Consider the following 12286-nt stretch of genomic DNA (forward strand, 5'->3'; position numbering starts at 1 on the left):
AATGCAAAGACAAGGTAACGGTTGGTCATTAAGGGTAACAGAGTGGATCCCTGGAGAAGGCAAACGCGGCGGGGGGCGGCAGAAAGTTAGATGGGCAGATGAGATCAAGAAGTTTGAGGGGATTCATTGGTTGCAATTAGCACAGGACCCGGGTAATCGGAGATCTATGGGTAAGACCTTCGCCTTGCAGTGGGGTCAGAGAGGCTGATGATGATGCTGATGATGACGACACGTATGTGAGCATTCAGATACTACTTGCGCACGTCTTGAAAACAATGAAAGAGTTGAAAAATATGAAAATACACTTCTGGTAGTATTTTTATTAATTTTTCGCTAAAACCTCACACTGCAAAGCGCCTGTAATCATTATGCCCAGTTCTCAATGAAAAAGAATTAAATTTTCCTTTAATTAAGTGGGTGCTTCAGTGACGTGTCCGTCGGCTGAAAAATACGTTTTCTCGTCGTGGACTCTATTTATCGTGAGGAGGCTTGTATCATAGCACAAACAATGGGCATCTTCGATTATCAGTCCTGGATCGTCCGCGGACTGCCTGATACTCGATCCGGCACTAAGTTTTTCCATGTAATTATATGGGACTTCCAGTCCGCACGCAGTCCCCGGACTGCCCGTGGACCGTCCAGGACTCGTAAATCGAGGACGCCCTATGTTGGTGTGGAGTTATTTACTAAAAAATTCTCAAACAGGAAAATACAAGCATCTGAAAGTAGCGATGTCTCGTAGGACATTCAGGGGCTGACGCTGGAGGCGTGACTTCGCGTCAAGAGTAGCAGCAGTGTGTTTCCACTGGAAACTTGGGTAACTTACATTAGGCAAGATTTATTCCAAACTTCCACACGCAGCTACAGGCCAATTAAGCTGAAGTAAAAATGCAATTTATTACTGCTATTTCTTGGCTCCGCTGACACTTCTTCTTGTATTGTTTGAGGTACCATATTTGTGTAAGATATAGTGCTATTCCGTCCTAGTGCAAGACGTAAGTTTTAAGAAATCAGGTAATGTAATGTAATATCGATAATGCAAGCACTCAATTCGAAATAACTTTTATAGTAAAACGACCAAATCATACAAACCTTGACTGTAACAAAGGTAATGTTCTTTTCGTAAGTCTGAAAAAACCCAGCAACTTGCTTTCCAATCTTCCATATCTTGTACGTCGACTTGGGCTACATGGAAATAAATGTAAAAAAAAAGGTGTATTTTTTTCCCATAGATCACATACCATGACAAGATCTGGAGAAAATTTCAAGCTTGAAATGAAGTCATACTCGCGTTATCCGCAGTATGCAGACTCACGAGTCCCCGAGCTAAGACGAGAGATGCGACGCTATCTTATCGAATGAAACTCATCAAATGCAACTCCAGAAATAATAAATGGTTCGAGAGCTCCTTCTAGGCAAGAACTCACAAGCCTGGACTATTTTTCACGGTCATAACTCTTGGCAACGCGCTTCACCACAGCGCTACCTGCCCCGCGTACCAAATATTGAGCCTTCTCCTTTTCCTAATCCATGTGTTATCGCTGAGTTTCTGAAACGAAATAACCTGTATAACTGCTTAGAGCGCATTATTGGTGTAAAGCTGTTCCTTAGAGCGTGTGGAGTTATTAAGACATGTCAAAATGCGTGCCACCGAAGATGATGATGTGAACATAACTTTATGAGCCATTGGGGAGTCTATGTAGAGTAATTTTTGAAGCTATTGTCTTTTAACCTTAATGCAACGTTTGTAAGCTCAGGCTGGTCGCAATTTCTGCAAAGATGTAGATATCACACATAGCAGCCGAAAGCCCCAGTTGCCAGGCCACCACACATTTAATAAAATCAGTTTTTTTCCGTATTGCGAAGAAGACAGCGCAGTTACAAGAAATAATAAAAAAATGTTTAAACGGAACAAACAATTCGCCTTAAGCCTACCAGGTGGACAGTCACGTATTTTTAACAAACGTGCTCAAGACAAACGTGCTCAAGACTGAGGAAAAGGGCTTCTAATGCAGCGGGTCTTAGAAACGTAAGTGAGATCGCACTTTCGTGCCGTGATACTGATTACATAGTAAAGTTGAAATTTTCCGCGTTGCGCGGATGACAAGTTTAACCATACACAACGGAAACTCTACGGCCGGGGAAGCAACGTTACCCGTGCGTGAGCTTCAAGGACACCTTGCTGCTAGCGTCCTTTCAAATTTTTTTTTTGCTATAACGAAAACCTAAATAAAAAACCTGCAGAAATTCAGAGAATTGTCTACTAATGTGTGGCATACTTATGCCGCTTGTCTTGAATGTGAGTTCATTACCGCCAAATGTTCTGGTTCTTCTAAATCCTGTCCGACCAATTATCTCCATTCGCGCTAATATAACGATTATGGGTGGAACTTTCGCGATATGTTCATTATTGTGGAAATGCAGTGGAGTTACACGGTCCTGTCTGTGGGGGTAGTCGGCAAAGAATGCTACGCATAAAAATAGGGGATTTATTTGTTATTTTGGCTTCTGCTTACGCATTTCCTTCATTTTGTTTCTTTGTGCTTTCGAATGTGGGAATGTACTAGTTACTAATGACGTTGCAGCTGTTTATTGAGGCATTGAGCGAACTTGTTTTTGCTTTGTTGAGTTTACTGTAACCTAAGCAAAAAATTGGCGCAGCTTGCACAAGTGGTATAAGGCTGGAGAAACAGCACAGCTGGCGGCCCCCCTCCCTTCGTCAGAGACCCGGATGTTGCACCTCGCATGGATTTCCGTCTTTCCGCTCAAAGTTCTCCATGACTGGCATGCCCGGATCATTTCGTCCGCACCCTTTCATATCTCTCCGAAAGTGGACAGCGTTAGTGCGCGCTAGAACTCCCCGCAACCGGTTTCATGAACTCGGCGTCTGTAGCGCAAGCTTTTTTTTTGCTCCCCACTTGAGGCGTGAACACGCGTGAACGGGCGAGGAGAAGAGCACGAGAGATTGATTGATTGATTGATTGATTGATTGATTGATTGATTGATTGATTGATTGATTGATTGATTGATTGATTGATTGATTGATTGATTGATTGATTGATTGTAGGGTTTAACGCACCGACGCAACGCATGCGATGAGGCGCGACTCAGTGGAGGGCTCCGGAGTAATTTAGGCCACCTGGGGATACTTAACGTGCGCTGAAATCTCCTACACACGGGCGTTTTTGCTTTTCGACTCCATTAGAAAAGGGGCCGCCGCGGTAGGGAATCGAACCCCGGTCCTCGTGCTCAGCAGCGCAACGCCTTGTGAGCCACCGCGGCGGGCAGCACGCAAGAGATAACTCCACGAACGCTGAGCAGGGGTTCTCAAATGTCGAGCTGGACGACGCCGGGCGCTCTTCATGAGGCACACGCTCACGTGAGCTCGGTATTTTTCTTAGTTTTTCCGAGCTCCCCACGTGGCGCAATCCCACGCACAAGCCTAGACGACGCCATGCGCTCGCTCACGAGGCGCACGTTCACGCGCGCTCAGTAGTTTTTTTTTTTGTAGTTTTTTTCGAATGGCACCGGACCAAACTCGAGTTTAAATGGCTCTGCTGTTAACAGTAAGAAAAATGTTTTCTTCTGACTGGATCGCTTAAGAATTCTTGTGTAAGTGTGCCACTCAGGACTGTTTCCAACGGAGCGACGTAGTTCACTGCATTTTAGGGTGTAATCTGGTGAGGATATATATTTAGTGCACGCCGTATTACATTCTAACTATTTTCTTCTTCCTTTCCTTCGACTCAAATTTGTTAAACTCCGGAAAGAGTAAAAATTTCCCAGAAAAATTAAAATGAACCATAGGCTGCTTAAACGGGCCACGCAGACACAATACAAGTTTGTTTTATTCGAGAAAGTTCTTGTTTTATAGTGCCCCCAGCGTTTGTTCGGCAGCAAATGATGCCGTATTCACTAAGAAATTAATCAATTTGGGTTAAAATTTTGATTCCCCCCCAACTCGCGCGTTTTCGTGACGTCTGCAATGAACTCACAACTGCGCGTATTAAAACGAACTTCCACTGCGTCATTCAGCTACGCAGCCTTGCTTGCCGTCAGTCCTCCCAGATGGCGCTACTATACTCAGCCATGGACCGTTGTCCGCCGTTGCTTTGTTTTTTACCGCATTTACACCTGGCTTGTTTTTGTTTCAGTAGAAAGTAATCGTTTCGTGAAACATGGCGTAAGCTCGACAAAATGATCCCGTAAGACAACATCGCTTATGCCCATCCGCCAGTGTAGACAACGCCAAAGCGGCGGACTGCTCTGCAGCTAAAACAAGCATAGTGCGCCCAGTACCAACAGCCATGCCCATCGGTAATCTTATGTTTACGTGTATTTTCGCAACTTTCATTATTTACCGCACCATTCTTACTGCTTAAAAATGAAAATTCATTACATTTAGGCGCAAATAACTGGTTCAGCAAGCTTATAGCCCTGCTTAATTTGCGTTTGCTTTTGCCAGCCTCAGCCAATCGCACAGCTGGCCACATATGAAGCCATAGGCTCTGTTGCGGGAAATGAGCTAGTGGGTCGCATGGCCATTCCCTTTTTTCCTCATTATACAGCTTTTTTGAACGAAGTGTGCGTTAGAAGTGGTGTCAGTATGATTATACCGAGGCAACCATTCGAATGAACTAAACCTGTTTTTTTTTCTCTGCGATGCCCCTTTAAACATTTTACGCACTTCTCTCACCTGCCTTCTACCAGTTACTTCTATTCCTGCCGCACATATACATACATATGTTGCTGTTCTGCCTCGAACTACACGCAGCCTGTATAAAACATGGTCACTCACGTTTGGCCTACGAAGCTTGATGAAGCCGTGCATTCTGAGGACTTCGTAACAGCGAGAGACAAGAAAAGCGACAGCGATACGCTTACAAGAATTACCTTGACTCCCGCGGTATTACTGTTCTTTTTTATTTCAGCGTAATGCAGTCTCCTTTTCAGATATACTTTGTTAAGAACTGAACGATATATAGACCCTTGTCTTTGAAAGAGGCCTCCGATGGCTTTCAAACAAATGCTTTCTGTTCCATTTTCGGAAGAAAAAAACTGAGAAAGAAACGCAGAAGATATATGCCCACTCGGCCACCACTTACGCTGTATCCTAGAGTGTTGACAAACCACTCGTCTCCGAGGAAATTGCATGCCATATCGACGTCGCCGTTGTAGATTAGTGTCTTCAGAGATCCGGAGTCGACGAGCTCCTGAACCACGGGCTTCATAGTATTGTACTGCCGGTGGTAGTGAAGAACGTTACTGAAAGAGAAGATGCAAGTGCAATATTGGTTTCGCAATTACAAAATGCCGTTCAGCCCCACAAAGAAAAGAAAAATTCCCCGCATTTCCCCGAGGGGAAGAATGTGAACGTGCGAATGCACGAGTTGAATTTGCGCGGTTGGGTAATGTTCGCGAAAGAGAGATCACACACACACACACAACTACAAAGAAAGAAAGATGCATTTATTCACAGACACCTATTTGTGTTGTCGTTGTACTTGATTGCTAGAGCGGATCTCAGCTTTGAAATTTCGTGTCAGTACTCCTTTAAGCGGGTGCATTAGCCCTTCTCACGCCCGATTCCTGGCCAATCCCCCACGTGGGTATGTGCCATGTCAGCAGGAACAACAACAAGAATGAGCCATGGGGACGCGGCCAGGCAGCGCGCGCCCATCTCCCCCCGTTGCTAGGGAAGACGAGGAGCGCGCGCACCCGCAGCTGTTGCTATGCGGACTACGGCGGCGGACGATTCAGGCTTGCTTAAGAAGTGCATTCGCACTCAATAAAGGAAAGCAGAAAGTTTTTAATAACTTCAGAGTCAACACCATAACTCATCGTTGGAATTAGATGCTTTTTTATTATTAAACACAGCCGTTGGGCAAGTTGGTGCATTGTGATTGAAAAAATTGGCCGCGTATCCGCTCCTCTCGTTGCAAATGTCGTCAAAAGACGATAATCTTTATCGGCTTTTGCGAAGTAAATGCCTCCCTTCGCTTTCCCGCTCACCTCTCATGTTGTTCCTCATGCGTCGCGCTCCTCCCAAGGTAAAGACGCCAAAGGTTTGCTTAAATCATTTTACATTTACCGCGTTCCACTGCTCCAAACCGGGTGTCTCGATGCGAACGCTGCCGTACGGCGGAGACGCGCGTTAATCGAGGCGCCCTACTTCAACGTTTATACAACCGCGTTTCCCTACTCCACGTGCGTTGCAAGCAGAACGTGGAACCTGTCTAGTGGAACCTTGCGTAACTGTTGCCGGTTGATTTCTTAAAATGGCGCAAGAAGCTATAGTGGCGCGGGCGACAGCAGGCGACGGCGGAGTGAATTCTTTTTCTGCAGTTGATGAAGTATTTAAATTCTCAAAAGCAAGCCTGTTTGATTTTTTTATAAAGGAACACCGCAAATATCACTTCTGTATTGATTTGCTGTCTCATATTTGCGTAATGTCTTGTTCTTCTTCAACAATGTTGACAAGTATGAACCTTACACCGGACATAGACGGGTAGATTTAGCTGTGACAATATAAGACTAATGCGCAGGCATTGTTTTGCTTTGGCCGGGTGGCTGAATCGAGTCAAAGACAGACAGACGGACAGACATACAGACATACAGACATACAGACAGACCAAAATTTCTGGGTTTAAGGAGCCCAAGAAAGACTATCGTCTTTAAAAAAACTCCCACCTCCCCTCGCGGGAACCCCTGTGTAGATGCGACGCATAGGGGGTTAACGTTGCAGCGTTGGACAGCGGAGGAACGGCGCTGGAACGATGGAGCGGAGCGGCGCAGGCACCGCGTTTTATAGCGCGCATAACGGGGTGAGGGGACGCGCCTGCGCCAGTGCGTCTGCCGCGGCTATGACGCAACACAATCCAACACAATCCACTTTAATCCAATCCAATGCAAATACGATTCAATCCAATCCAATCCAAGCCAAGTCAAGCCAATCCATTCGAATCCAATCCAATACCCCTCGCGAGAGAGTGTTCGCTATCGGAGAGTAGAGGGGGTGAGCGGCGGAGAGCGCAGCTCACGCGGCGAGGAGAATGGGGGAGGGGCGGACACCGACAACAACGCCGACGACGCCGGATGCAGGGACAAGGCGAGTGAATGAGATGCAGTCGCATCTAAAACAGAGCGCGACTCGACAACGACACAAAGGAAGAACGACACGACGGGACAAGCGATCACTTGCAACTAACATTTATTTGAAACATCGTCTAGTATTTATATTTGTGTCACTAGGCGTATGCGCACTGCAACACACTTAATGGAAAGCACCAAACGGATGATGGACACAATCAAAGTGGCGTTTCCACAAACTTAAACTCGCTTGCACGCAAAGGCACAGATGTATCGCTGACGCACTTGTCCCCTTTTTACTTAACCCTCTCATGTCCAAACAATAAAAACAATGGATAAAAATTTTAATGGTTTATTACATAGAAGTTAGTGAATCAAACGATAAAGAAACGCGAAGAAAAACGTTTTCTCCCGTGTTTAAAATTATATAATGTGCCATAAACGCATAAACAGTAAGTATATATAAAAACTTACATCTATAATGTAGGTACATAATGTATCATATACCCCTTAAAAAGCGTATCATAAACCCACTGAAAGTAGGTGCAGAGCCGCCGGGCGAGCTTACGATAGAGGGATACATCTTTCAAACTGTATTTGGGACTCCATGCGACCAGCTTTCGAGCTATAGTTTTTTTGACAAAAGCTTAGGAGGTATCAGAAATTATACCGTGGGCACTACTTGGCGGTCTAAAGGCCCAGGTGCGAGTAAAAAAAATCCGAAAGATGGTGTATCGTACATGATACGTTGGGCATTACAGGGTTAATATAAAACGCTTCCAAGAGCTCCCTCACTCCCTCGAAGAGATCCCGTTCTTCGTTGGTAACGTTGTCGAAGACACGCTCTATTTTTCAGTGAGCTTTTTTATCATTTTTTTTTCATTAGTAAGGTTAGTACTTCGCTATTACTCTGCATTAGTACTCCTCGTTAGCATATTAGTAGCCTTACAACTTTCGCTCCCCGCATTTTAATGCAGTTCCTGTCTTCGTTCTCTAGCAAATGAAGTGGCGGTCATGTTTCTCGCTTTAATTATTTCATTTTGACACTGAACAAGCGACAGAATTCTCTCTTTTTTATCTCTAAAAAAGATAAACGAAAGGAAATCGGATATTACCTGCAGTCGTCCCACTCCACTGTGGAGTTTTCGACGTGTAGTGCCACCTTCACGTCCTCACGGGTCAGGTAAAGTTTAACATTGGCACTGTCAATGCAGGGCGGAGTGATTCCCAGGCCCTTCTAGCATCAGCAAAAAAAAAAAAAGAGAAAGAAAAGAAAAAGCTGGAACTAAAACTTGCTACAGTTTTTAGGCGTTAAGAGGAACGCATTAGCCATGAAACTAGATGCTACAGCGACTTGTATCCTGTTAGAATAACTTTAGAGCAAGTCTCTTAAGTAGAGGAAACTAGATCAAAGCAAAGCAAAACAAACAAATAAAAAACAAGAATGCAAGAAAACAGAAATCACTTCTGCGAACATCACTTCTGACAATGTTGCACGGAAGTCGACATCTTCCGTCAACGACAACTGATAGGTTTATTTGCATGTGTCATTGCTAGGCATACATATAAGTAGTGCAGCGTTACTGCGTTTATCGGAAAGTACAGTCTTTGTCAAAATTTTGTGGGCCACGGCGACCGTGGCCGGAGCAGGGGCGTCGGCTGGTTACGCTGCGCTTGCCGCCGTCGGCTGGTTACGCGGCTAAAGAGAGTGAGGGAACTTACGCGCTTCCTTTCGTAGTGTGGCTGGCGCGATTAGTGCAGCGGGGCCGCTTTCTCAAAGCAGACAAAATTTGCTTCAGCGCAGGCACTTTGCGCAGTACTTGTTGCCCCGGACACACACAAAAGCAAGAGCAAAAATTCCTCTCGCCCTCTTTAGCCGCGCAACCAGCCGACAGCGGCAAGCGCAGCGCCCCTGCTCGGCCGCGCGCCAACTCCGGCCACGGCCGCCATGGCCCACAAAATTTTGACAAAGACTGTACGCCTTGTTCTGAGACCCCGTCAAGAAATCTTACAAAGTACTGTGTCCTTAGTGTTTTCTAATACCTATGGCGCCTGTTGATGTCTTCAGTTAAGAGAATTCTTTCCCAAGTAAACATTATGCGTTTTGGGAATTCCAGGTTATGCTCGAGTGTCTAATTTCGGTGGCCTGTATAAACCTGTATATAGAGACTCATACCATGGAATCAGGGGAGGTTTTTTTCATAGATATTCCCACGAAAAGACGATGAAGAGGGCAGTGGGGCGTTGCTCTGTGGTGGCGTACTCATTAGCGGGCTTCGCCTTAGGTGGCCCTGTACTAAATCCATGTCCAAATCCACAGCTATGACTGTGGCACGGCTTCGTAAATATCTCTTACTCAGGGGGTGGTCCGATGGTATCCTCGATAGGCCAACGTATGCTCATCTAAATTCACATGGAATTCATCATTTTGTGTTTCCCGCCAGTGTAAAGTGGCCCTCACAGCCATGAGGTGCCGTCTTCCAAAATTAAATCTATATTTGAGCAGGACAGAATTGTCATTAACAGACACATGCTCGTTTTGTAATCAACCTGAATCATTAGAACACTATTTGTGTGAATGAAGCCGTTTCACAGAGCAAACAAAACGTTACCTTATTGTCCCATTCGAACGCCTTAGACTTGAACTAAAGACTTCAGTTCTTCTTTCATTCGGTGCTAGCTGCCTTGGCAAAGCAAGCAAAGAAATTTACTTCCTCCTTCACGAATTCATCATGGCTACCGGAAGGCGTATATGCTAGCTGATTCGTACAATCCCTTATCTGGCCCCGCCCCTAAGGAGTGTAGTTCTAGATGCAACGCATCTCTTTAACTCGCCTTGTCCCGCGTCGTTGTCGCGGCGTAGTCCGCATCGCTCCCCCATTCTCCTCGCCGCGGCAGCTGCGCGCTCCGCCGCTCTCACCGCAGCGCCATCTGTGCGTAAGCGCGGTCAGCGCGCAGCTTGCGCTCGGCTGCGCTCGCTCCCGTCGCCGTGCCAGCTGTGCCTTAGCGCGCAGCTTGCGCTCGGTTAAAAATTTACACCATCTTCCCGCGAGGGGAACCAAGGGGTAGATGCGACGCATCGGGGGTGAACATGCTGCGTAAATAGGATGCACAACAACAGCAATCCACACGCTGACATCGCTAACATAACGGAAACGCAACGGCAACCCCCGATGCGTTGCATCTACCCCATGGTTCCCCTCGCGGGAAGATGGTGTAAATTTTGTATCATTAATTTCCAATTCTGAAGAACACTTTTTGAATTATTAGACAAAGATCAAGCCTTGGCCAATCCCCCTGAGTGGGTACGCGTCATTACCAAATGGAGAAGAAGAAGAAGAAGACAGCCTCCGAAGACAAGGAAGCTCGGGTGAATGGAGGGATGGGGGAAGGCGCAGTATGCGCCGGCTCTGTCATGACCACAACGTACGGGTACCGTCAAAATTAATTGGAGCACGGTAAAGGAAATTTACAGGAATTTCTTCTACCTGAAACAGCCTGGCTGCCTTGGTGTGCGTTTAAAGGAGTCCACCCTAATAGAAAAAAGTTTCGTGTGAACCGGTAATTGCTGTCATATAGGCAGAAAATATTTCGTGATATTCACAGATCCCTGTTTCGGTTACTTATGATGGCTCCTGTACACACTGTAAATACGTTAATCGCATCTCTTTGTACACGGATCTCTTAACCGTCAATGATAAATCGTGTCATTTCGGTCCGGCTTCCACAAAACAATATATTTTGTCATTCTGATATAAGCGATCAAAGCACAGCATAAAAGGGTCACACTAAGTAATACAGAAAAAAGGCATTGATAAATTCATAGCAGCAAACAAGTGGCAAGGTATTCAATTTCATTTCTCAATTTTGGCTTCAAATAACGCTGCGATGATGCCCCAGAAAGTGAGTTTTGCCGGAACTGGCAGAAACTGTCTCGACAATAAATGTCGCGGGAACAAAATTAATGTAGACCAATAAAAATGACGGAAAATACAATAGAGCTTTTTACGGGTTGTAATGCAAACCGAACTTACTCATATGAAGATAAAAAGGCAATCCCAAAGTGAAAACGTGCAGACAGTCCTGCCTATAAAATATATAGCGTGTGTACGGCGATCCCCATTGAAGGCTCAGTGTGCGTACAACATATGTCCCGCGCAGCTCCAGTCGGATACGTAACGTAAGTTATTGAAATAAACAATATTAAAGCCGTTCCACTCACGGTGAATGTCGGAAATGCAGAGCAGTGATTCGCCATAATGGGCTGTCGCGCCGTTATCCGCTCACAGCTACCACCCAATGCAATTCAAATTTCCCGCCTCCACAGTGCTCGAACGCCCCCTGGCTGAAACTGCGCCAGCGGTAGTTCTTTCTTTTTGTGCTTCCTTTTCCTCCCGCACGTGCAGGCGTTGCACTGCCATATTTTTTTTTCTCTTACTATCGTAAAAACCAAACAAACGAGCGTTCCTAACTAAGTGAACGCGGGAGATGGCGGTTAATTACGTTTAATTAACCTGCCGGTTAATTAATTACCGGCAGGTTTTTTTTGCGCCAAACAATGGGGAGATGTATGACAAGCGCCAGGGGTTCACGATTTTTGAACACTTATGATTACATAAACCGCCTGGCTTTCGAAGCATCTGAGTTACACAGCGACGACGGAACGCCATGTGGCTCTACTTGGGCCCAACGAGCGAGCTGCGACGACAAGGCGAGCCACTAAAGTGATCTGCGCTTATTATATCTCACGTGGTGCTCCATGTTGAGGCTGCGTGCCATTAGTCTCTGAGCATGCTGATATCGGTTCGATTGACGTGGCCGTGTCTCTGAGGGGTCGCCAAGAGTTGGTTTGTCCTCCTCGCACCTGTCGTAGAGGTTGTAAATGTTCAGGTTCTCGTCAGTGATGATAACCATGACCTGCTGAACCTGAAAACATAATCGCAGTACTATTAACAAAAATTACACAACGCTTTATTGAACTTTCTCGATGAACTGCTGGCATAGAGAGAAACTTTGAGATGCACATGGCGCTGAATAACCAGAACATGAGGTAAAATATTTTTTAAAAATCTATAGCTATTTCAATTTCAATAACTATTTCAATTTAAATTTATTTAGGACACAAATACATGCACGCAGTTATGTCCACGAGGCGTGGCAAAAGTAGGCTTGTATGTCTCTTGACAAAGCTACCGTC

General features: G+C 45.6%; 1 protein-coding gene across 4 annotated transcripts in view; it reads right to left on the reverse strand.

Moving 5' to 3' along the window:
* Nucleotides 1-12286, reverse strand: part of LOC144163106 (lysosomal protective protein-like) — a 38636-nt gene that overhangs the window by 422 nt on the left and 25928 nt on the right. For 2 of the 4 annotated variants that reach the window (XM_077693912.1, XM_077693911.1), the window contains exons 7-10: nt 11839-12015; nt 8205-8323; nt 5106-5265; nt 1093-1185 (exon numbers count right to left, since the gene is read on the reverse strand). In XM_077693912.1, coding sequence (XP_077550038.1) covers nt 1093-1185; nt 5106-5265; nt 8205-8323; nt 11839-12015 — 549 coding nt within the window. Of the gene's footprint in view, nt 1-1092; nt 1186-5105; nt 5266-8204; nt 8327-11838; nt 12016-12286 lie in introns of all 4 variants that reach the window. The other 2 variants (XM_077693910.1, XM_077693909.1) reach the window with 1 other exon arrangement.

This window comes from Haemaphysalis longicornis, unplaced genomic scaffold (genome assembly GCF_048455015.1).
Source record: "Haemaphysalis longicornis isolate Haplotype H1 unplaced genomic scaffold, Haemaphysalis longicornis Haplotype H1 scaffold_12, whole genome shotgun sequence".
Lineage (NCBI taxonomy): Eukaryota > Metazoa > Arthropoda > Arachnida > Ixodida > Ixodidae > Haemaphysalis > Haemaphysalis longicornis.